This window comes from Bombina bombina, chromosome 8 (genome assembly GCF_027579735.1).
Source record: "Bombina bombina isolate aBomBom1 chromosome 8, aBomBom1.pri, whole genome shotgun sequence".
NCBI lineage: Eukaryota > Metazoa > Chordata > Amphibia > Anura > Bombinatoridae > Bombina > Bombina bombina.
The window spans coordinates 106,534,207-106,561,329 of NC_069506.1; the positions used below are offsets into that span (position 1 = coordinate 106,534,207).

A 27,123-nucleotide genomic window follows, 5' to 3' on the forward strand; every position below is an offset into this window, starting at 1 on the left:
GAACATGCCAGTCCATACCACTAACTGGGTTTTGTTTAGAGGATATCAGGAAAAAACTAAAAAATATTAAGGTAAATAAAACTCCAGGCCCAGATGGAATACACCCAAGGGTGTTAAGTGAACTTAGCACTGTTATAGACAAACCTTTACTCTTAATTTTTCAAGACTCATTATCCTCAGGCATGGTACCCCAGGATTGGCGTAAAGCTGATGTGGTGCCACTCTTCAAAAAGGGAAGCAGGGATGATCCAGGAAGCTATAGACCAGTTAGTCTGACATCAATAGTGGGGAAGATATTTGAAGGGATTATAAGGGATTATATTGATGAGCATATTCGTGTAAACAAGATTATGAGTTCTAATCAGCATGGCTTTAGGAGAAATAGATCATGTCAAACTAATCTAATTAGATTCTACGAGGAAGTAAGTAAAAATATAGATAAAGGGGAATCAGTTGATGTGATATACTTAGATTTTGCAAAGGCATTTGATACAGTGCCTCATGAGAGATTAATGCACAAAATTAAGGGACTGGGAATAGCTGAAAATGTTAGCTCATGGATAAATAACTGGATAAAAGATAGGGAGCAACGAGTAGCAGTAAATGGATCATACTCAGATTGGACAAAGGTAATCAGTGGCGTCCCCCAGGGATCAGTACTGGGCCCTGTTCTTTTTAATATTTTTATAAATGACTTGGAGCAAGGATTAAATAGCGACATCTCTATTTTTGCAGATGATACTAAGTTAAGTAAGGTCATTAGGTCAGAGCAGGATGAACTCTCTTTGCAAAGGGATTTGCTAAAATTAGAACTATGGGCAAGTGAATGGAAAATGAGATTTAATACGGAAAAATGTAAGGTTCTACATTTTGGAAGTAAAAATAAGCAGGCTATGTATTTTTTAAATGGGACAAGACTTAGCCAAACACAGGAGGAAAGGGATTTGGGAGTAGTAATAGATAACAAGCTAAAGATGAGTGCACAATGCAGAGCAGCGGCTTCAAAGGCTAATAAGATACTAGCATGTATTAAAAGAGGCATTGATTCAAGGGAGGAAAGCATAATTCTGTCATTATATAAAGCCCTGGTAAGACCTCACCTTGAGTTTGGAGTGCAGTTCTGGGGACCGATTGCTAAAAAAGATATTGCAGAACTAGAAAAAGTTCAGAGAAGGGCCACAAAGCTAATAAGGGGATTGGAGAAATTAACCTATGAGGAGAGGCTAGCCAAACTGGGTCTGTTCTCTTTAGAAAAAAGGCGCTTGAGAGGTGACATGATTACTTTATATAAATATATTCAAGGCCCATATACAGAGATGGCAGAAGCTCTTTTTATTCCAAGAAAATTGGTTCTGACAAGAGGTCATAATTTAAGGTTGGAGGAAAGGAGATTTAATCTCCAGCAACGGAAACGTTTTTTCACTGTAAGAGCAATAAAATTGTGGAACTCATTAGCAAAGGAGGTAGTGAATGCCAATACCATAGATACATTTAAAAATAGTCTGGATAATTTTCTGTATATAAACAAAATTCATGGATATGATTGCTAGTATTAAATGGGTCACATTTTAATGGGGTTATTTAAGCTTAACTGGAGCTTTTTGTAAGTATTTTAGATTTGTATAGGTTGAACTCGATGGACTTCAGTCTTTTTTCAACCTTATCTACTATGTTGTTACTATGTTACACTATTTTCACCAAAAGACCTGAGAGTGCGACTATTTTTCCGGAATATATATATATATATATATATATATATATATATATATATATATATATATATATAATATATTATATATATATATATATATATTTATATATATATATAATTAGCTTTAGCTATATATACATACACACACTCACTCACTCTCACTATATGGCCAAAAGTATGTGGACATCTCTACTAATTACTGGGTTCAGTTGTTTCAGTCACACCCATTTCTACCCATAAGAAATAGCCATGTAAGCTCCATAGACAAACATTTGCAGTACAATGGGTCATACTGAATTGCTGTGACTTTAAATATGGCACTGTGATAGAATGCCACCTTTGACACAAATCTGTCAGGAAATTTCTGCCCAACTAGATCTGTCCTAATGAAATGTAAGTGCTTTTTTGTGAAGTGACACTGCCTAAGAGCATCAACAGCCCAGCCACAAAGTGGTAAGACACGCAAACATAACAGAGTGCTTAAGCACGTAGCACGTAAAAATCGCATCACATTTGTTGCATTGCTCAATACAGAGTTCAAAACTGTCTCTGGAAGCAAAATCAGCACAAAAACTGTGCATCAAGGAGCTTCATGAAATGGATTTCCATGGCGGATCATCTGTACACAATGCTCATATCAACATGTGCAATGCCAAGGGGCACGCCGCCACTGGTCTCTGGAGCAGTGAATGAGCCTTCACTATCTGGCAGTTGCAGTTCTCAGGAGAATGCTACCTGCATAGTGCCTACTGTAAAGTTTGTTGAAGTATGGATAATGGTCTGGAGATGTTGTTTAGGGTTTACGTACTGGAAGTGCAAACTCAGAAGATGCAGAGATATTTGCTTTACAATTACGTTTTTAAACTATACTGCAAAGTGTATAACAAGGAAAATAAAATCTATGATTCCTCAAAGAATTACGCTATTCTGTGGCTTTATCATCTTCTATGATCTTTGTTTATAAATGTGCACTTACCTCTGCTGATATTGTCACAGATGTCCTGCTTCAGTTCTTTTACCAGACTCCTTCCACGCAAATCTTCTCCTTTTTCAGCATTCTCAGTAATTTCTGTTTTAATGTCACCTGTACAGGTCATTAAGTGACCATTATATTTTCTAATTTCTTATGTTTACATTGTTTTTAAACGAATGCAGTTGACATTTTTGACTTACTAGCAAACACAACAAACACTTCAACTACATACAGTAAGCTGCCCGTTTCATGAGTTTCAATGCAATAAAATGTACTGATGCATTTTGAAGAAAAGGAGTCAAACTGAGGTTGTGATTTGTTGTCCAGTTTAACCATGGTCAAAAAATGTGCCCTCATAGGCTCTTAAATAAGGCGGATACTGAAATGCTATGAATATGGTCTCACAATTGCATATTATCAACTAAAACTGACTTGCCTCCCACTCACTATTTCTACCCATAATGGGCCAGATTAGGGGTGAAGCGCTAACAGGGTGTTTGCGTGCGTCCTGTTTTTCGCTCGTATTACAAATTTAAAGTAAACGCGATTGCTTGAGCGCAACTGAAGTTTTAAAGCTCATTGGGATAGTGCGTCTTCAGAGCTCTGGTTAATTAAAACAAATTAGTGTCACAAAACACATCAAAAAGACATTACAGAGTACAGTTACACTCAAAAACACCATCTAAAAAAAAATATATTTTGCGCAAAAAAGTTATAAGGGCTCAAAGATATGAGGTCTCAGGTTTAAAAAGAAAAAAGTTAGTCAAAGGGCTTTAATAAGATACATACATATACTGTACTGTACATGTCTAATGATGTATATGTATGTATATGTGTGTGTGTGTGTGTGTGTATAGGGATTTTTTTCCCACTTTTTTTTTGCTCCATCAACTTCTATGAGGGAATATGTTATCGCACGCGCAATATTCTAAGTTTGGTTTACTCATGTCGGGTTAGCGAGCAAGCAAAAACAGTTTACTTTCAACTTGTAATACGAATGCTACACAACGCACACAAAAAGCTTAATTCTATCATAGTTAGTGCTTGAGCAAGAGTGTTAAATACCAGTTCACTTGTAATCTGGCCCAATATTGGTATATATCTCATTGACTTCCCATACTCTTATCTTTTCTTAGCTTTACTCACACTTTTTTCACATTTTATAATTTTTTTCCACATATACCTTTCTGTTTAATATTCACTTCCCATTGCCATTTTCTACTAATATTTTCACAATCTTAATAGAAGCCATAAGTAAAAATACTGACAGAAACCAAATATTAGATTTGAGTAAGATGGCTTTTTTCAAACAGATTATTTTGCAAATCACTCATTTAAAGGGCCATTATACACTCATTTTTTCTTTGCATAAATGTTTTGTAGATGATCTATTTATAAAGCCCATAAAGTTTGTTTTTAAAAAAAATGTATAATTTTGCTTATTTTTAAATAACATTGCTCTGATTTTCAGACTCCTAACCAAGCCCCAAAGTTTTATTTGAATACCGTCAGCTACCTTCTACAGCTTGCTCCTGTTTGTGTAAAGGGTCTTTTAATATGCAAAAGAAGGGGGGGGGGTGTCTTATTTCCCACTTGCAGTGGGCTTTCCAACTGCCTTTTCAACAGAGCTAAACTGAAAGCTTCCAAGTATGTTTTTAAATCATTTTATACTGGATTTTTATATCAGTATCTGTGCATCTTATTCTTTATAGTAGTGTCTATTACATGCAGTTATATGACAATGAGTGTATACTGTCCCTTTAAGAAGAATTTAAACAGCTGTTTACCTGCCAAAAATCCTTTTCTTCTCTCCCTTTTTCTTCCTTTATTATTGTAGTGTCTAGACCAGGCATCCTCAAACTTGGCCCTACAGAGGTTTTGGAACTACATTTCCCATGATGCTCAGCTAGCTGATATGCTGGCTGAGCATCATGGGAAAAGTAATTTCAAAACCTCTGGAGGGCCAAATTTGAGGATGTCTGGTCCAGAACATCAATATGTAGAACTGTAAGTTCCAGCAAAGAAAACGATTCAGTATTACACCTTTTATTATATTTACTGCATTTCAATATACACTATGTGGTTCATGTTTTAAATCTTGTGCCAATACTGATTGGAACTAAATATGGTATTAAGTAGGTGGGCTATTCCAAGGGGATTCTCATACAATACACTCACCTTTATAGGGCACTGAGCAGATGTTGACCATCTGAATGTTCTCTTCTTCCACCTTTAGTGAAATAACTTCTAGATTTTCATTAGGTAGAACTGTAAATTTCAAAAAAGAACAAGGAGCATTTGTGGGTAAGTTTATTAAACATACTGTGATATTTTTTTCTAAAGAGAATCTCCAATAAACAATAAAATATTGTCAATCTGACTTTAAAGAGATATAAAAAGGTATATAAAACCCAATTTACTTCTATTGTGACATTTACTGTATTCTCTTGGTATCTTGGTAACTGAGCTAATAGCTGTGTGCCAGTGTGTTACTGTCTGATAATTATTCATTCACATGGCTCATTGGGCCTGTTAAATTTGTATTTAGGTCTACCTTATTCATAATATCAGTATAACGCTTTATAGCAATCTGATATATTCAGTTGCTGATTACATGTAGTCTGTTAAATTGACATGTTTAAAAAGAAGATATTTTCATACTTTTGTTTAATATTATGCAGACATCCCAACTCTCCCTGAAGTTCAGGGAGTCTACCTGATTGTAATAGCGGCTCCCTGATGCCAGCAAATGGAATGCAATCTCCCTGAAACTCCAAGTACCATGATCCAATGTGGCCCAAATCCGGAAAAGTATTTCTTTAAGGAATGCCTTTAGTTGCTGGGACATTATAGAACCCTCAAAAGCATGCATCAGTAACCAAAAAGCCCCCACTGATTTTAATAAAACAAAACACAAATACTGCCTTATTTACTGCACATAATTAAACTTTGGATTCTAAAATATTTAAAGGGACAATGAACCCAAATTTTTTCTTTCATGATTCAGATAGAGCATGCACTTTTAAGCAACTTTCTAATTTACTCCTATTATCAATTTTTCTTTCGTTCTCTTGTTATCTTTATTTGAAAAAGAAGGAACCTAAGCTAAGGAGCCAGCAATTTTTTGGTTTAGAACCATGGACAGCACTTGTTTATTGGTGCTGTCCAATCAGCAAGGATAACCCAGGTTGTTCACCAAAAATGGGCCGGCATCTAAACTTACATTCTTGCTTTTTAAATAAACATACCAAGAGAATGAAGAAACTTTGATAATAGGAGTAAATTAGAAAGTTGCTTAAATTGCATGCTCTATCTGAATCACAAAAGAAAAAAATTGGGTTCAGTGTCCCTTTAAGCATTCAACAAGCGCACGATCACTGGAAAAGAAGTTTGTTGTATGTGGTTGTGCAATAAAGCTACTTTTTTAATGTGACTTTAGTGAGAGCTACTTTAAAGGGACATTAAACCCACATTTTTTATTTCATGATTCAGATAGAGAATACCATTTTAAACAACTTTCTAATTTACTTCTATTATCTAATTTGCTTCATTCTCTTGATATTCTTTCCTGAAAAGCATATCTAGATAGGCTCAGTAGCTTCTGATTGGTGACTGCACATAGATGCCTCATGTGATTGGCTCACCAATGTGCATTGCTATTTCTTTAACAAAGTATATACAAAGATTGCAGCAAATTAGATAATAGAAGTAAATTGGAATGCTGTTTAAAATTGTATTCTCTATCTGAATCGTGAAAGAAAATGTTTGGGTTTAATGGCCCTTTAATGATAAGTCTCTATCTGATTTAGGATTTCAAGGTGTCTAATATATAACTGGGAGGGGGGGGCAGTGCAGCAGCGGGTGAAGCTACCTCCCTGAAATGAGTTTTTGCAGGTTGGGATGTCTGATTATGTATAAACTACTTTAAATAGTTTCCTGCAGAAGTCCTTAAGAAGCCTCAAACTCGCTTGCTCTAGGAATTGTCCTCTCTTTGTCATGCTTAAAATCCCTGACCACATAGAAATATTTGGGCCCTGCAAAATAATCTGGCCAAATTTGTATTCAAGAAAATTTAAGGGAAACAAGCACAGATCTCACATGCAAAAGTCTGAAGTGCATTTATATCCTTAGATATGTGACAACCTGAGTGCTAATGCTGCCGACAATGCTCTAAGGATAACAAGCAGCCAGATAAGGAGTCAGATATAACTTGAAAAACAGAACGTTGCCACAGGATTTACTAGAACTTTGAAGCAGTGACCAACCAGATGGGAAAGTTTCAAACTCGAGTACATGCACTCTAATGAGACTGCTCAAACCTTCTTTATTTATATCTGCAAAATAACACTTCACCCTGCCTTGATCTAAAAGGGTAGGATCTGAACAGACTCAAGCAAAAATGGGAAAGGTACATATGAGGTGGGGGGTGTCCTCACCAGCTAGCCTTCTGGGAAATATTGATTCCTTCTCCACTGATCAGAGGACATATTTTCACCAAAGTTGATGTGGTTCTTTAAGAGCATTTTTTCACATAGTGCAAATATCCATGCAAAACAACTCCAATGACTTTTGAGCAATGAGTCTTAGGGTAAAAATGACTTGCTTTCATTCATTAGAGCATGAAATTTTAGCACTAATGAACCTGCAAGTCTATATTGTTAAATTCCCATTTGGGAACCACAGAGAACTGCTAAGCCCAAGCAGCTATCTGCTGCTCCTGTGTGGGACTTTATGTGCTTGACCCCTTTGTGGGGGTTAAAGGGCCACTGTAAGTAAATATTTTCTATGCCTGTTACTAACTAACTACCCCAAATACGCTTTTTATCAATAGCATTTCATTAACATATCTCTACCGTATATCAGAAATCTTGTCTGCAAATTTAATTGTTTTCCAAACCCACTCCGTGGGTATTCTTTGCTCTGTACCAATCCGTTTACAATACCTAGGATTCAAAATGGCGCTTTAAACACAAAGTTATTGGTTTAAGTATTTTGAACATGCAGTGCTGAAAATAGTGGGCAGGATAACGTGACATCATCGGCGAATAAAATATATATCTTTTAGAACGTTATGAAACTTAGTTTTGGAGAAAATATAGGTCAGTAGGTTTTAATTAATGTTTATTAACTTTAATATGTTAGTTGTTTAGCTTAAAAATTATAACAGAAAGTAATCCTTTAAACAAATAGGACTGGCTGGGTCAGTTGTGCTAAAATGAAATTCATACCTGGCAAAGAGACTGACTGCTACTTGCAAAAAGGCTGTACCAACAAGCAATATTGCAAAGACTAAATGTATAAAGAAATGGATTCATAAAATGTCAATATCAGTGAAAACATGCAATAGAATTGATTTAAAACCAGACAATTAGCAATCTATAAAGGAAAAACAGTGAAACAAAAATGTTAATATAAAAGAGCTAAATTACAAGTGGAGAGTTATTTTATTGCGTACCAGTAAACGGGCAGATTTGCCCCTTTACGGGCACGTGATAAATAACCAGCAATTACAAGTGGCTGGTTATTGCTACCACAAGCTTGCAGTAGCAATTAGCTTTCAGAGAATAAACCAGAGATTAAGGGGCCTATGTATCAAAGGTCTTGCAAACCTGATCTGACAGTGCGGATCAGGCCCGCAAGACCTCGCTGAATGCGGAGAGCAATACACTCTCCGTATTCAGCATTGTGAGCTGCTGGTGCAACGCCGCCCCCTGCAGACTCGTGGCCAATGGGCCGCCAGCAGGGAGGTGTCAATCAACCCAATCGTACTCGATCGGGTTGAATTGTGGCGATTCCTGTCCGCCTGCTCAGAGTAGGCGGATAGGGTTATGGAGCAGTGGTCTTTAGACTGCTTCTTCATAACTGCTGTTTCTAGCGAGCCTCTAGGCTCGCCAGAAACACGGGCCCTCAAGCTCCATTTGGAGCTTGATAAATGGGCCTCCAGATCTCTATTTAATTTTCTAAATGGCCCCAAATGTATTGTATTGTAGTAAGTATTGCAGTTTTTTTATTGACTTTTTAAAAAATAAAAAACGACTGTAAGAAGCAGTTTTTAGGGGTTAAAAGTGGCAGGTGTAGGGTGTAAAATAAAAAAAAACAGCACTGAAAGTGCCTGTACACTGCAGTCTATGGGGAACTGTGCGTTCCCTGTAAATATATATGTATATGCTAACGTGTGTATACACATATTAACACACATATATAGATGTATATATTCATATACATATATATTTCAATTTGCTGCCCATCGCTGCATGACTGACCCCGTTTTCTGCGCTAGATTCTCATGCCATGTCTCACTTGTAATCTAGCCCTAAATGTATAAAATTATGGGACACTAAACCCAATTTTTTTCTTTCGTGATTCAGATAGAGCATGCAATTTTAAGCAACTTTCTAATTTACTCCTATTATCAATTTTTTTTCGTTCTCTTGCTATCTTTATTTGAAAAAGAAGGCATCTAAGATTGTTTTTTTTTTTTGTTCAGACCTCTGGACAGCACTTTTTTTATTGGTGGATGAATTTATTCACCAATCAGCAAGAACAACCCAGGTTGTTCGGCAAAAATGGGCCGGCATCTAAACTTACATTCTTGCATTTCAAAAAAAGATACAAAAAGAATGAAGAAAATTTGATAATAGGAGTAAATTAGAAAGTTGCTTAAAATGTCATGCTCTTTCTGAATCACAACAGAAATAAATTGGGTGCAGTGTCCCTTTAATGACTATAGTAAGAGCAAATTGTAATAATGGTCCTGATTGTTCTGAATAAAAGAAGTACATTCTCAAATCACCTACCTTCATAGGGGGTTGAAAATATGTTGACCTGCTGAATATCTACAATTTGTGTATCTTCTTCCTCTTTCACTAGCAATTTGTCTAATTTTTCTTTAGTTGCAGCTATAAATTGCAAAAAAGAAAAGTATTAACTTGTAGGCCATCTGAGGGAGCCGGAAATAAACATATACATGTTTTCTGAAAGGAAATCTTCACTAAAAGAAAACAAAACATTGCAAAAACAACTCAATACCAATATACTATTTGTGATCTCTCAGCTACATTTTTTGCATATACAGGTGGCCCTCGTTTTACAACGGTTCAATTTACACTGTTTCAGAATAACAACTTTTTTTCCAGTCATGTGACTGCTATTGAAAAGCATTGAGAAGCAGTGCATTTATTAAAATAGCCAGTAGGGGGAGCTGTCCGCTTGTGTTGCAGCAAAGCCAAGCAAGCTGAAATTAATCAGTTTAACCAGACCTGAGCTATTGAGCAGATTTCAAAGGAACAAGATCTCCCTGTCTATAAATCAGTCCAGATTGGAATGCATAGAAAGAACTGTTTGCAGACAAATGCAAGTGAAGTTTGTGTTGTGTGATTATATTATTAGGTTTATAATGCTGTTTAGCAAATGTTGGTTCATTTAACTTAGTTTAATTATATATTCTGTGTTTGATTATTTTATAAGGTATATACAGCTGTTTAGCATTGAAAGTCTTCATTTCAAAGCTTTAAAAATAATGTATTAGGTGTTACTTATGACAATTTTGAGAGGGGCCTGAAACCTATCTCCCTCACTTCCCATTGACTTACATTATAAACTTGGTTTCAATTTACAACCATTCCTTCTGGAACCTAACCCCGGCGTAAACTGAGGGCTACCTGTATATACAGGAAGTTAGAGCCCCACCAAAGGTGCTTCTCAAATTGTAATAAAAAATGCATAATTCTCACAACTGCCACAAAATGTGGGTATTTATGGGAGATACAATTTATTTTCTTTCTTTCTTTATTAATTTTTTTAACAGCAAATTCCAATGGTTTGAAATGGACGCCATTATTTCATAAATTAAAAAAAAAAACACTTTACGGTTCTACATTTAGCATCACTTTGCTTTTCTAAAAAACCAAAACAAAGTTTCAATTAAAATTAGTAATTGGAAATTAGCAATTAAAATTTCATTTTTAACACATTGAACCATCTTTTAATTTATGTATAAAAAAGGGATAAAATATATAATCATACAAATATTCAATACATTGTGAAACTACACAAAATTCTCATTTCTCATAGGGATGACTTTACTGATTTTACAATGTATCCATGCTTGTACCTCTGGAAAAAATAAAAATCAAACATTAAAAACATACTATATAGATTTTCACAAAATGTCACCTATTCGAATACCTGGAAGTTTGAATGTACTCAAAAATGTATAAGTAAAACAACAAAACAAAATAAGGCTAGCCACTGCTGCCAGGTGTCACATGACAAGTATAAGAAACCTCTTGAATTGCCATCTTTTATATGAGGGGTCTTATTTCCCTCTAGGTAAAACAAACTAGGAGATGTGACTCCATAATACCCTTCCCCACAGGAAGGTTCTTTTCCATGTCTCCTTGGTGTCCAGTGTGGCAGGTGATAACACTGAGACACAATGATCACCTGCCACACTGGACATCATATTGACCAAGTGACAACTCAAAAGATGCTTCTTCTCTTTAAAAAAAGGTGTGTGACTTTTAACCATAGGTCATACAAGGGGTGAGATAGGTACTCCGATACAGCTCCTCAACCCTTTGTAAAGAAATGATAGCAAATGTTGAAGGTAATCCCCATCTCCACAGAAAGACTCCTTGGTGCCCAGTGTGGCAGGTTAGAGCTGTTGAATGAGGAGTCATATGTCCCACTAAATGGTAGATTTATGATTGCATAAGAGTCTCCATACTGCACCACAAGCAATGATGAACTGCCTCTGCACACTTGCTCACTGCATAAGAATGCATTACACAGTCATGATGATATGTTAGAACGGCCATGGGGATGCTAAGAATGAGGTCCTTGCTTATTCTGCCACTAGAAAGTGAGCGGAAGAAAAAATTACATCCTCTGCACACAGAAGAGAAAGAGGATGATGACATGGCATGGAGAACAATCACACAAAATCTTTGAAGGCTTTTTTGAGCAATATCTATACTATAATCGCATTTGTAACGCGTCCGTCGCGCATGCATTCTCAAAGGAATGTTGGCTGCCAAAAGAATCCACCTGGATACAGTAGGAGAAATAAAAAACAGAGGGGCGCCTCATGTGTGGTTGTCATGTCCCTTTAAATATGGGAGTGTCTATCCTGCTTCAGCCCTATATAACTCCTTATCACACTCTCCTAGTTGCTTAGTATTGGAGTCTTATGCTATAGGACTGCTACAGCCAAGCCTATCTTCTCTGCAAACTGTGTCTGCCTCTTTTGCCTGTCAGTTCCGGATTTCACAGAGCTGTGACGTCACACGCCATCCTGCTTCACACAGCAGCAACACACAGTTCAGCTGCACTGTCTCCCAGACTGCCAGGACTTGCAAGCTCCTAATTCCTGCGGACCCTCTAATAATTTCTCAAGTAAGACCTGCTCTTAACATTCACTCTCCTGTGACTCAAATCATATATGAGCATACCAGACTCTTGTTTATCATATATATTTGCAATTGCTAAATCTATCTGAGCCAACTTTAATTAGCTATCTTAAAATACTCACTAAAGTTAGTTACTTATTATTTAGCTTTTTGCCTGATCTCTTTTTATTGCCTGTACTACTGAAATTCCAAACTAGTTTGTAATTATATTTTTCTATGTATCCATACTGGGGTTTCTATGTGTTACACTGCTGCAATTGTTTAGTGTTTACTCACAGGTGGCAGCTGTAGTGTAATCACCATTAACCCCTGCTAATAACTGAACTATGATGTCTGGGACTATCTTTTACTCTGATAGTAATTAATGATAAATCCCAGTATTCTTTGAACAACACACATAGTATTTTAAGTTTATTTCTTTTAACTCAGCAGTTGAGGTTCTTAAAAATAAATTCCTTGCCTTACAGGATACGGCAAGACTTAAATCCTGACAGAATACTAAGCCAGAAAAATAAACATGGACCCAGCTGAGTTAACTGCACACATGCAAACCCTTAGTCATAGGGTAGATTTACTCACTGATGGGTTAAATACCCTAAAGGCAGAAAATGATAATTTAAAAGCTTATATAAAAGATATTGTAGAAACAAAAATTCATGCTATAGAACCACAAGTCAGTCTCCCTGAATTATTTAAAGGTGATAGAACACAATTCAGAGATTTTAGAAATGCATGTTTTCTTTTGTTTACCCTAAAACCACAGACATATCCCACAGATAGAGTAAAGGTTCTAACAACCATATCTTTTCTTAGAGGTGAGCCCAGGAGCTGGGCAAACAGTTTTTTTGAAACAAATGATAACATACTCAATTCATTAGATGCTTTCTTTACCGCCTTAGCCCAGTTGTATGATGATCCATATAAACAAATGACTGCCGAAAATGCTATGAGGTCATTGAAGCAAAAGAAAAGATATGTAGAGGAGTATATCACTGAATTTAAGAAATGGGCAAAAGATAGCCAATGGAATAACCTTTCTCTAAGGAATCAATTCCGACTAGGCTTGTCTGAAGGTATTAAAGATGAGTTATCTCGAGTTGACCTTCCCCCCACCTTAGAAGAATTAATAAATCTCAGTATCACTATTGATAGACGCCTTAGGGAAAGGCAACAGGAAAGGTCTTACCAGGACACCACTCAAAAACGTCATACCCACACCCCTGCACACATACCACCAATAAAGCCCCCCACTGAGCCTATGGACATTGGGTTTGTGAAAGGACCGCTTACAGCACAGGAGAAACTAAGACGCCGCAGTCAAAATCTCTGCATGTATTGTGCAGCAGAGGACCATGGGGTTAAGGACTGTCCTGCGCTTCAGCGACAGAGCCGTGGTAAGACAATGTCACATACTGAATGTTTAGGTAGTTATACCTCTGCTACAACCTACCATAAATTCCCACTTCTTTTACAGTGGGACCAATGTCGCCTCAACGCCAGTGGAATCATTGATTCAGGAGCAACTGCAAACTATATTGATGTACAATATACTAAGGATAATAAAATACCTTTGGTGAAAAAGCAGACTCCTGTGTATTTGCGAGTTATTGATGGTAATAATATGGCCTCAGGCCCCGTAATGTATGAAACTGTACCTTTACTTGTAGTGACACAAGACCATCATAGGGAATTTCAAACTTTTGATGTCATTTCATCCCCCATTGTACCCATCATTCTAGGGTTAAACTGGCTATCACTACACAACCCCTGTATAGTCTGGTCACCATTCTCCATTTGTTTTAACTCTCACTACTGTAAGACAACTTGTTTCCCACCACTCATACTGCATACTATAGAGAAACCTTTAGAATTAGACATACCTCAAGAATATGCTGACTTCAATGACGTTTTTAGTAAAAAAGAGTCAGAAAAACTTCCTCCACATAGGAAGTATGACTGTCCTATTGAGCTCCTCCCAGGATCAGATATCCCTTATGGACACATCTTTCCATTGTCAAAACCTGAACTAGACCACTTGAAAACATACCTTGATGATAACCTAAGGAAAGGCTTTATCCGTCCTTCTACATCCCCAGCAGGTGCGGGGATGTTCTTTGTAAAAAACAAAGACGGATCTTTACGCCCAATAATCGATTATAGACAACTAAATAAAAGGACAGTAAAGAATCGTTATCCTCTCCCACTGATTCCGGAGCTTATTGAGAGACTACAGGGAGCTAAATTCTTTACCAAGCTTGACCTTAGAGGAGCCTATAATTTAATTCGAGTAAGATCTGGAGACGAATGGCTGACGGCGTTCCGCACCCGTTACGGGTTGTTTGAATACACCGTCATGCCATTCGGACTCTGTAATGCTCCCGCGACATTCCAGTATTTGATAAATGATATCTTTAAGGATATCCTGGATGTCTATCTTGTTATTTACTTGGATGACATATTAATCTATTCTAAGACCCTACCTGAACATATATCACATGTCAGACAAGTCCTTAGCAGATTGAGAAGCAACTCCTTATATGCCAAGGCTGAGAAGTGCATCTTCAACTCCAATAGCATAACTTTCCTTGGTTATTGCATCAGTGCTTCGGGCATTAGCATGGAGGATAACAAGATAGATGCTGTTAAGAATTGGCCTACCCCTGAATGTAAAAAAGACATTCAAAGATTCATGGGGTTCGCCAATTTCTACCGGAAATTCATCAAAAATTTTGCCTCCTTATCAAGACCATTAACAAACCTCACTAAAGCAAATGTTCCATTTCGTTGGACCCCAGATAGTCAAAAGACTTTTGAATTGTTTAAAGCACAGTTTACCTCTGCACCTATTCTTAGTATACCAGATCCTGAACTACAATATATATTAGAGGTCGATGCCTCGGATTATGCTGTGGGCGCCATTCTATCACAGAGACTCTCTCTCAAGAAACCGTTACATCCAGTTGCCTTCTACTCTCGTATCATGACTCCATCTGAAATACATTACCCCATTGGGGATAAAGAGCTGTTGGCAATCAAGGTCTCCCTTGAACATTGGCGACACTTGTTGGAAGGTACCATTCTGCCTATCATTATTTTCACGGATCACCGAAACCTTCAATTCCTCCAATCCACCAAGACTCTCACCGCACGACAAGTAAGGTGGAATTTATATTTTTCCAGGTTCAATTTTCTTATCACATACAGACCCTCCTCACGGAATGGCAAGGCTGATGCCTTATCAAGACAATACAAGAAACCACCAAACCTACTTAGTAAGGATACTGTCATTCCAACAGAAAAGTTCATTGCCTTTTCATTTGATTCCACATCATTCCTTAAGGAAGAACAAGAGAAAGATATTACTAAACCACTAACTGTTATGCAACGGGGCTCAGATGGTTTACATTATCATCAAGACAAGTTATATATTCCCCCATCCACCAGGCAGTTGGTTTTACACGCTATACATGATGCACCTCTAGCAGGGCATACGGGCCTTCGTAAAACACAAGATTTAGCTAATAGATCTTTCTGGTGGCCAACAATGCATAAGGATATCTCAGATTATATCTCTTCCTGTGGAGTTTGTACCTTATCTAAAAGAAGCAAACGGCCTCACTATGGATTACTTATGCCAGTAGCAACACCAAGTAGACCTTGGGAAGAAATCGCCTTGGATTATATAGTGGATTTACCACGCTCAGGAACTGATACCACAATCCTTGTTGTGGTAGACTTGTTCAGTAAGATGTGTCATTTTATACCATATCGGAAGTTACCCACTGCTGCAGAAACCTTACAATTACTGCTCACTCATGTTTTTAAACATCATGGATTACCTAAGACTATTCTAACAGATCGGGGAACCCAATTCACAAGTAAGTTTTGGCTGGAATTCTGCAAGGCTTTTCAAATAGAGAAAAGATTGTCTACAGCTTACCACCCTCAGACAAATGGGCAGACCGAGAGATGCAACCAATGGTTGGAGCAGTTTCTCAGAGGATTCTGTTGTGATCAGCAACATAAATGGTCATCTTTTCTTCCTTACGCAGAGTTTACTTATAACAACACAGTACACTCTACTACCAAGCTCACTCCGTTTTTTGTTAATTATGGATTCCATCCCACTTTCCATCTTCTACCTGACATCTACTCTTCATCTCCATCTGTCACACAGACTACTAATGACATTGCAACTAATTTCTCATCTGTCCGCTCTGCTATTGATGATGCTAAGCGAATACACAAGCTACATTATGACAAGAGGAGAACTCCTGCACCAAAGTATTCCGTTGGGGATCTAGTTTGGCTCTCCACGAAACATCTGAAGTTAACCACTCCTTCTAAGAAATTGTCGGTCCTCTACGTTGGGCCGTATCCAATAGATCGCATCATAAATGAGAACGCTATGAGATTAAGGTTACCACCTACAATACGTGTACACCCTACCTTCCATGTTTCCTTACTGAAACCGTATCGAGCCCTTAGATCACCTCCTGACCAAGTATCACTTACTCCAGTAACTGTGGACCCTGATACAGAATACGAGGTCCAAGACATATTGGACTCCAGACAGATGAGAGGTACTCTTCAATACCTTGTCAGGTGGAAGGGGTATTCTCCTGACGAAGATTCCTGGGAACCCGCAGCTAACATTTCTGCTCCCCGGTTGATCTCTAGGTTCCATCAGCGGAATCCTGATCGCCCGCATCCATGAGCCGCGGAGCTGCTCCTTGAGGGGGGTGTCATGTCATGTCCCTTTAAATATGGGAGTGTCTATCCTGCTTCAGCCCTATATAACTCCTTATCACACTCTCCTAGTTGCTTAGTATTGGAGTCTTATGCTATAGGACTGCTACAGCCAAGCCTATCTTCTCTGCAAACTGTGTCTGCCTCTTTTGCCTGTCAGTTCCGGATTTCACAGAGCTGTGACGTCACACGCCATCCTGCTTCACACAGCAGCAACACACAGTTCAGCTGCACTGTCTCCCAGACTGCCAGGACTTGCAAGCTCCTAATTCCTGCGGACCCTCTAATAATTTCTCAAGTAAGACCTGCTCTTAACATTCACTCTCCTGTGACTCAAATCATATATGAGCATACCAGACTCTTGTTTATCATATATATTTGCAATTGCTAAATCTATCTGAGCCAACTTTAATTAGCTATCTTAAAATACTCACTAAAGTTAGTTACTTATTATTTAGCTTTTTGCCTGATCTCTTTTTATTGCCTGTACTACTGAAATTCCAAACTAGTTTGTAATTATATTTTTCTATGTATCCATACTGGGGTTTCTATGTGTTACACTGCTGCAATTGTTTAGTGTTTACTCACAGGTGGCAGCTGTAGTGTAATCACCATTAACCCCTGCTAATAACTGAACTATGATGTCTGGGACTATCTTTTACTCTGATAGTAATTAATGATAAATCCCAGTATTCTTTGAACAACACACATAGTATTTTAAGTTTATTTCTTTTAACTCAGCAGTTGAGGTTCTTAAAAATAAATTCCTTGCCTTACAGGATACGGCAAGACTTAAATCCTGACAGTGGTATAGTCTGATTGAAGACATAAGAAAAAGCAACAGAATAGCCAAATGAGTACTCACATACTCCACAAGCACACTCATGTGCTGGTAGGGGCAGGCTGTAGATTTAGATGGGTGTGACAGCTCACCCGTTCAAGGATACTTCCAATACTGTAGTTATACTCCCAAAGCACACCAATATGCTGGTAGATACAGGCTGCAGATTCAGGCAGGTGTGGCAGCTCACCCAAACAAACGATCTTTTGGTATTGATTATGATATGCCTGATGAAACTGGTTGCAATCATTGGGGCCAACTGGGTGACCCTGTAATCCACTTTGTATAACAACCCTGGTGTTGTTTTTAAATTTTTGTTTTTAATAAATATTTGCAAATTTTTACTTTTGGAGTGGATCTCATTTCCTACCGTCTGCCTGCAATCACTACTAAGTGCACAGCTACTGAGAAGCATTAAACCTGCCTTTGTTTTCACTGCATCAATACCAAAAGATCGTTTGTTTGGGTGAGCTGCCACACCTGCCTGAATCTGCAGCCTGTATCTACCAGCATATTGGTGTGCTTTGGGAGTATAACTACAGTATTGGAAGTATCCTTGAACGGGTGAGCTGTCACACCCATCTAAATCTACAGCCTGCCCCTACCAGCACATGAGTGTGCTTGTGGAGTATGTGAGTACTCATTTGGCTATTCTGTTGCTTTTTCTTATGTCTTCAATCAGACTATACCACACATGAGGCGCCCCTCTGTTTTTTATTTCTCCTAGTTCTTGCCTGGATCATCCGGTTGAGAGGAGGCAGCCGCCGCTCAGCTATCAACTTATTTGTAAAAAGAGACATTTTCTTTCCTGTATACTCCAAAAGGGATTTATATAACCTTATATTGATATATTGTTCACCTCATAAGATAACATTAGTTTGTTTAAGTTTTAAATTGTCTTTAAGGGTTATCAATAACTACCATCTGAATTGTATACCATTCTGCGCCCCCTCCACTGTGATTTTATCACGTATTAGATCACCTGGATACAGTGAAGCTGCATCCAGGTGGATTCCGAAAATGGCAGGGTGGTGAAAGAATCCACCGAAGGTGGATTTTTTCACCACCCTGCCATTTTTGGAATCCACCTGGATGCAGTGTAGGCAAACCAGAAGCCTTAAAAAAAACCAACGCAACCCCCCGCACGAAATAACTAAAAAAACACGTAAAACGCCCCTAAGAAATAAAAATAAAAACACGTAACCACCTGTCAGGGTGCCATGAATCAGACTGAGATGAGAAGTGCAAAAATAATCACACATTTTTTAATAATAAAAATAATAAAAAGTCCACAAGTCAAATAACAAGCCAGGAGACAAAACCGGAGCTGATAGTCAGACGAGCCGAGTCAGAAACCAAAGCGAGTAGTCAGACGGGCCGGAATCAGGAACTAGGAGAACAGCAAAGTCAGATACAAGCCAGGGATCAGGAACCAGAATAGACGTCAGACTAGCCAGGTAATACACAGGAACTGGAACACAGGAACTCACAAAAAGGTCTGAGACAACGCAAGGGCAAAGCATACTGAACAGAGGCCCTTTAAATAATAAGTGATGACATCACAATTCTGAGACTGCAACCTGTCTCACACGGATGATGTACAACAGTCTGGCCATAAGAGGTAGTGCAGGAAATGAGCAGCATCACACACTCTGCACCAGATTCAGCAAGAAAAGGTGAGCAAAATGGCTGCCAGCAGCACATGGCAAACAAAGCAGGGAAAAAACCCTGACAGTACCCTCCCCTCAACAACCTCTCCCCCGCGGGAAGACAAAAGGCTTATTGGGGAAAAGGGCATGGAAGGCACGGAGAAGGGCGGGAGCATGAACATCACAGGAGGGAACTCATGAACGCTCTGCAGGACCGTAGCCCCTCCAGTGAACCAAATACTGTGCACAGTCCCTGGACATACGCGAGTCAATAATGCTGCTGACCTCATATTCTTCATGGTTGTCAACAGAGATAGGACGGGGACGAGGCAACACAGTGGTAAACCGATTACAAACCAATGGTTTCAAGAGGGAAACATGAAAAACATTGGAGATGCGCATTGCAGGAGGAAGGTCAAGAGCGTAGGCCACAGGATTGACCAGTCGGAGTATCCGAAAAGGACCAACATAACGGGGAGCCAATTTGGAAGGCACATGAAGGTTAAAGTTGTGGAAGAACAGCCAAACCCTCTCACCAACCTGGTAGGAAGGTGCGGGCAGACGCCTACGATCAGCCTGGAACTTTTGGCGCTGTATAGAACGATGAAGGCAATCCTGAATCTGCACACACGTGGAACGGAGTTGCCGGAGATGCTCCTCCAAAGCCAGAATACCCTGAAACATGAATGAATCGGGTAACAAGGATGGTTGAAACCCATAATTCACCATGAACGGGGATAACTGGGAGGAAGCATTAATAGCACTATTACGAGCTAACTCTGTCCAAGGTAACAGTTCAGACCAATTATTGTGGTGATCTGAAACATAGCAACGGAGGAACTGTTCCAGAGCTTGATTAGACCGTTCTACAGCCCCATTGGATTGAGGGTGATATGCAGAGAAGCTGGATCCCCATTTGAGCACAAAAGGAACGCCAAAATCTGGAAAAAAAACTGGCTACCCCAGTCAGACACTATCTCCTTGGGTAACCCATGTAAACGGAAGACCTCCCGGGCAAAAATTAAAGCAAGCTCCTGAGCTGTAGGCAACTTCTTCAAGGGAATGCAATGCGACATTTTAGAAAAACAGTCAACCACCATTAGGATAACAGTATTGCCATTGGAAACACGGAGCTTGTCAATTAAGTCCATGGAAAGATGTGTCCAAAGACGCTCACCATTAGCAATAGGTTGAAGAAGACCCACGGGTAGGTGTCGAGGAGTCTTATTCTGTGCACAGACTGAGCAGGAGGCAACATACGCAGCAACATCAGAATGAAGACCTAGTCATCAGAATTGTCGAGTGACAAACCAAATCATTTGGTGCTTGCCTGGATGACCTGCGGCTTTAGGATAGTGGTAAGTGTGCAACAGTTTAGTTCGAAGATTCTCAGGTACAAAGCACTTACCACTAGGTTTTTCAGGAGGTGCATTGGTTTGTGCAGCCAGGGTCTCTTCCCCTAAGAGAGAAGTCAAATTAGTACGTATGGTGGCCCAAATATGGTCAGGAGGTATAACTGGAAAAGGTACAGACTCCTCCTTGAACAGAGGCGAAAATTGATGAGAGAGGGCATCAGCCCTAACATTCTTACTACCAGGCAGGTAGGAAACCACATAATTAAACAAAAATAGCGCCCATCTGGAATTTCGGGAGGACAAACGTTTTGCTTTGGATAGATAAGTCAAATTCTTGTGGTCAGTAAGAATGCTAGTACCCTCAAGAAGGTGCCTCCGTTCCTTGAGTGCCAATTATGGCCAGTAATTCCCTGTCGTCAATTTCATAATTGCCCTCTGCCGGAGACAATTTCTTAGAGAAGAAACCGCACGGATGCAAGGAACCGTCAGGCGTAGGACGTTGAGACAAGAGGACACCTACTCCAGTCTCAGATGCATCGACCTCAAGAATGAAAGGCGGGACAGGGTTAGGATGAGCCAAAACTGAAGTGGCAGCAAAGGCAGTCTTAAGACTCTCAAAAGCCTTATTGGCAGTAGGTGACCAATGGAGTGGATCATTCTCCTTACGGGTCATGTCAGTGATAGGTTTGACTAAGGAAGAAAAGTTTTTAATAAACTTCCTATAGTAATTGGCAAAGCCCAAAAAGGAAATTTATGCTTAACTGATAAATTTATTTCTTCTACGATTTCATCCTTACTTGTGGGATATTAACCTCCTGCTGACAGGAAATGGCAAAGAGCACCACAGCAGAGCTGTATATATAGCTCCTCCCTTCCCTCCACCTCCAGTCATTCGACCGAAGTTAGGAAGAGAAAGGAAAAGCCAAAGGTGCAGAGGTGACTGAAGTTTAACTAAAATAAAAAATATACCGGTCTTAAAAAATGACAGGGTGGGCCGTGGACTCGTCATATCGTAGAAGAAATAAATTTATCAGGTAAGAATAAATTTCCTTTTCTTCTACAAGATATGACGAGTCCACAGATTTCATCCTTACTTGTGGGATACAATACCAAAGCTACAGGACACGGATGAAAGGGAGGGACAAGACAGGAACCTAAACAGAAGGCACCACTGCTTGAAGAACCTTTCTCCGAAAACCAGCCTCAGAAGAAGCAAAGGTATCAAATTTGTAAAATTTGGAAAAAGTGTGAAGAGACGACCAAGTTGCAGCCTTGCAAATCTGTTCAACAGAAGCATCGTTTTTAAATACCCATGAGGAAGCCACAGCCCTGGTGGAATGAGCCGTAATTCTTTCAGGAGGCTGCTGTCCAGCAGTCTCATACGCCAGATGGATGATACTCTTCAGCCACAAAGAAAGAGAGAGGTAGCCATAGCTTTCTGACCCCTACGCTTTCCGGGAAAAACAATTAATAATGAAGATGATTGACGGAAATCCTTAGTCGCCTGCAAGTAAAACTTCAGGGCATGGACCACATCCAAGTTATGCAACATACGCTCCTTCTTAGAAGAAGGGTTAGGACATAATAAAGGAACAACAATTTCCTGATTAATATTCTTATTAGAAACAACCTTAGGAAGGAAACCAGGTTTAGTACGTAAAACCACCTTATCAGAATGGAAGATCAGATGAGGCGAATCACATTGCAACGCTGAAAGCTCCGAAACTCTACGAGCAGAAGAAATAGCAACCAAAAACAAAACTTTCCAAGATAACAACTTAATATCTATGGAATGCATGGGTTCAAATGGAACCCCTTGAAGAACATTAAGAACTAAATTCAAAACTCCAGGGTGGAGCAATTGGTCTATACACAGGCTTAATTCTGGTTAGAGCCTGACAAAAAGACTGAACGTCTGGAACATCTGCCAAACGTTTGTGTAGCATAATTGACAAAGCCGAAACTTGTCCCTTTAAGGAACTTGCTGATAACCCTTTCTCCAATCCATCTTGGAGAAAAGACAGAATCCTGGGAATCCTAACTTTACTCCATGAGTAGCCCTTGGATTCACACCAAAAAAGATATTTACGCCATATCTTATGATAGATCTTTCTAGTGACAGGCTTACGTGCCTGAATCAAAGTATCGATGACCGAATCAGAGAATCCCTGCTTAGATAAAATTAAGCGTTCAATCTCCAAGCAGTCAACAGCAGAGAAATTAGATTTGGATGTTGGAAAGGACCTTGAATGAGAAGGTCCTGTCTCACTGGAAGTTTCCACAGAGGCAGAGAGGACATGTCCACTAGATCTGCATACCAAGTCCTGCGTGGCCACGCAGGCGCGATTAGAATTACTGAAGCTCTCTCCTGTTTGTTCCGAGCAATCACCCGGGGAAGGAGAGGAAACACATAAGCTAAGTTGAACGACCAAGGCACTGCCAAGGCATCTATCAGTTCGACCTGTGGATCTCTCGACCTGGATCCGTATCTTGGGAGCTTGGCATTCTGTCGAGACGCCATCAGATCCAATTCCGGTCTGCCCCATCGGAGAATCAGTGAGGCAAAGACCTCCGGATGGAGTTCCCACTCCCCCGGATGAAATGCCTGTCGGCTCAAAAAGTCCGCTTCCCAGTTGTCCACTCCTGGGATATAGATTGCTGACAGATAACATGAGTGGGCCTCCGCCCATCGAATTATCTTGGATACTTCTGCCATCGCTAAGGAACTCCTTGTTCCTCCCTGATGATTGATGTAAGCCACAGTCGTGATGTTGTCCGACTGGAATCTGATGAATTTGGCCAAAGTTCAACTGAGGCCACGCCTGAAGCGCATTGAATATTGCTCTCAGTTCCAGAATATTGATTGGAAGTAGAGACTCCACCTGAGTCCATACACCCTGAGCCTTCAGGGAAATCCAGACTGCACCCCAGCCTAGTAGACTGGCGTCCGTTGTCACTATCACCCACGAGGGTCTGCGGAAACACGTCCCTTGGGACAGATGATCCAGCGACAACCACCAAAGAAGAGAGTCTCTGGTCTCCTGGTCCAGATTTAGCTTAGGAGATAAATTTGCATAATCCCCATTCCACTGTCCGAGCATGCACAGTTGCAGTGGTCTGAGATGAAATCGAGCAAACGGAATGATATCCATTGCCGCCACCATCAATCCAATTACCTCCATGCACTGAGCCACTGATGGCCGAGGATTGGACTGAAGGGCTCGGCATGTATTTAGAATCTTTGACTTTCTGACCTCCGTCAAAAAAATCTTCATGGATACAGAATCTATTAGAGTTCCCAAGAAGGGAACATTTGTCTGTGGAATTAGTGAACTCTTTTCTAGATTCACCTTCCATCCATGAGTTCTCAGAAAGGACAATATCGTGTCTGTATGAGATTTTGTCAGATGATAAGTCGACGCCTGTATCAGAATATCGTCCAGATAAGGCGCTACTGCAATACCCCGCGGCCTGAGAACTGCCAGAAGGGACCCTAGAACCTTCGTGAAAATCCTGGGTGCTGTGGCCAACCCGAAGGGAAGAGCCACAAACTGAAAATGTTGGTCCAGGAAGGCAAACCTTAGGTACTGATGATGATCCTTGTGGATAGGAATATGAAGGTATGCATCCTTCAAGTCCACAGTAGTCATATTGACCATCCTGGATCATAGGTAAAATTGTTTGAATAGTCTCCATCTTGAAAGAAGGGACTCTGAGAAACTTGTTTAGACTCTTGAGATCTAAAATAGGTCTGAATGTTCCCTCTTTTTTGGGAACCACGAAAAGATTTGAGTAAAACCCCTGCCCCAGCTCCTGTATTGGAACGGGACCAATTACTCCCATAGTAGAGAGGTCTTTTACACAACATAAGAACGCCTCTCTTTTTATCTGGTCTACAGACAATCGTGAAAGAAGGAACCTTCCCTTTGGGAAGGAACTTTTTAATTCCAGTTGATACCCGTGGGTCACGATTTCCAGTGCCCAGGGGTCCTGAACATCTCTTGCACAAGCCTGGACAAAGAGAGAAAGTCTGCCCCCTACTAGATCCGGTCCCGGATCGGGGGCCACCCCTTCATGCTGTCTTGGTAGTAGCAGCGGGCTTCTTGGGTTGTTTACCCTCCTATCACTAACACAGGCAAAGAGAATGACTGGGGGTGGAGGGAAGGGAGGAGCTATATATACAGCTCTGCTGTGGTGCTCTTTGCCACTTCCTGTCAGCAGGAGGTTAATATCCCACAAGTAAGGATGAAATCCGTGGACTAGTCATATCTTGTAGAAGAAAAACGTTGAATAGAGTGAAGACCAACTGAGCGAGGCCACTGCAAGACTGCAGACAACTTGTCAAGATCCATGGAGAACCTTTCAACGGAGATTACATAACCTAGGAAGGTCACTTGAGTCTGATGGAACTCACATTTCTCGAGTTTACAAAACAAGCCGTTCTCACGTAGTCTCTGAAGTACCCGTGTAATATCAGAACGATGAGCCTCAAGAGTGGGAGAGTGTATGAGGATATCATCTAAGTACACCAAAACACACTGTTGCAGCATATCTCGTAGGACATCATTAAAAAAAATCCTGGAAAACAGCTGGAGCATTACATAGGCCAAAGGGCATTACAAGATACTCATAATGCCCGCTCCTGGTGTTAAATGCTGTTTTCCATTCATGGCCGTCCTTAATCCTAACAAGATTGTATGCTCCTCTCAAATTAAGTTTATAAAAGACCGTAGCTCCCTTGAGGCAGTCAAAGAGTTCCGTAATGAGCGGAATAGGGTAAGCATTCTTAATGGTAAGACGATTAAGACCCCTATAAATTGATGCATGGTCTTAACTCGCCACCCTTTTTCTTCACGAAGAAGCCAGCCAGCCCCTGCAGGAGAGCAGGATTTGAGGATGATCCCCTGTGACAGAGCATCAGCAACATAATCCTCCATAGCACAATTCTCTGCAACCGAGAGAGGGTAAACCCGTCCCGAGGAGGAATAGCTCCGGGTTGCAGGTCTATGGCACAATCGTAAGACCGGTGAGGAGGCAACATACCTTGTCAAAAACGTCTTGGAACTCTCGGTACTCATCAGGCAATTGAGATACCGAAGAAGTGCACAGGACTTTGACTTGTTTCCGAAGACAAGTGGAAATACATTGCGGACACCATGATAATATTTTGGACCTACGCCAGTCGAGACTGGGATTGTGCTTTTGGAGCCAAGGATAACCCAGAACAACCGGAAAATGCGGAGAGTTAATCACCTGGAACTGGAGGGTTTCAAAATGGAGAGCCCCAACAGCCATGGATAACAGAGTGGTTTTGTGAGTAACGAGTGCAGGTTGAAGGGGACTGCCATCAATGGCCTCAATAGCAAGCGGAACGGACCGAGGAAATACAGCAATGGAGTGCTGTGATACAAAAGTACTGTCAATGAAATAGCCCTCAGCCCTGGAGTCAACAAGAGCCTGGGTGACTATAGAGGAGTCCACCCAGGAAAGGACAACCATGACCAAAGGTTTCTCCTTTAGTGGTTCCGGGAATGAGGATAAAGCACCCAAGGTCTGCCCCTGACAGGACCTTAGGTGCGAGCGTTTAACCGGCCGTGTAGGACAAGACTTTAAGAGGTGGCCCTGTAACCTGCAATAGAGGCAGAGCCCCTCCCTCCTCCTAAAGGCCCTCTCCGCTGCAGAGAGACGCGTGAATCCCAACTGCATCAGCACAGCAGTACCTGGTGACTCGGGACCAGGAGACATGGTAGGAGAGGGAGGCATGGGTGGGAACAATAACGTAGGAGACAACGGAACAGGAGGCTTCCGCAAGCGCTCCTTGAAAGAGGGCCTCTCTCTCAGTCTGATGTCAATTAGGATTAAAAAAGACACCAAAGCCTTGATCCTCTGGTAAATCTCTGGCAGCAACTTCGTCTTTAATCGCATCAAAGAGCCCATGAAAGAAGGCGGCAACAAGGGCTTCATTGTTCCAACCAACCTCTGCGGCAAGTGTACGGAACTCAATGGCATACTGAGCAACAGATCTCGTACCTTGCTGAATGGACATGAGTCGTTTGGCAGCAGAGGAGGAGTGACCCGGAACATCAAATACCCTTAGAAAGGAGGCCACAAATTCAGGGTAATTAGAAATCACAGGTTTATTAGTCTCCCACAAGGGATTAGCCTAGGCAAGCGCCGTGTCAGAGAGTAAAGAGATGAGAAATCCCACCTTAGCTCTGTCAGAGCGAAACGCCTGAGGTAACATCTCAAAGTAAATGCCCACCTGGTTCAAAAACCCTCTGCACTGATTAGGATCGCCTCCATAATGCTGAGGTAGAGGTGCAGAACGAGACATGCTCCTGGTAGGACTAGGTGCAGCAGTGGAAACAGGAGCAGCCATAACTTGTGGGGCACTCTGGTCCAAATGTGCAGTGCGAGTCAGCAGGGTTTCAGGGC

At 40.4% G+C, this 27,123-nt stretch overlaps 1 protein-coding gene across 1 annotated transcript in view; it reads right to left on the reverse strand.

Moving 5' to 3' along the window:
• LOC128638503 (oocyte zinc finger protein XlCOF7.1-like) overlaps positions 1-27,123 on the reverse strand; it is an 81,782-nt gene that overhangs the window by 17,422 nt on the left and 37,237 nt on the right. Inside the window, exons 5-7 of the mRNA XM_053690492.1 lie at positions 9,482-9,583; positions 4,863-4,952; positions 2,688-2,795 (exon numbers count right to left, since the gene is read on the reverse strand). Coding sequence (XP_053546467.1) covers positions 2,688-2,795; positions 4,863-4,952; positions 9,482-9,583 — 300 coding nt within the window. The remainder of the gene's footprint in view (positions 1-2,687; positions 2,796-4,862; positions 4,953-9,481; positions 9,584-27,123) is intronic.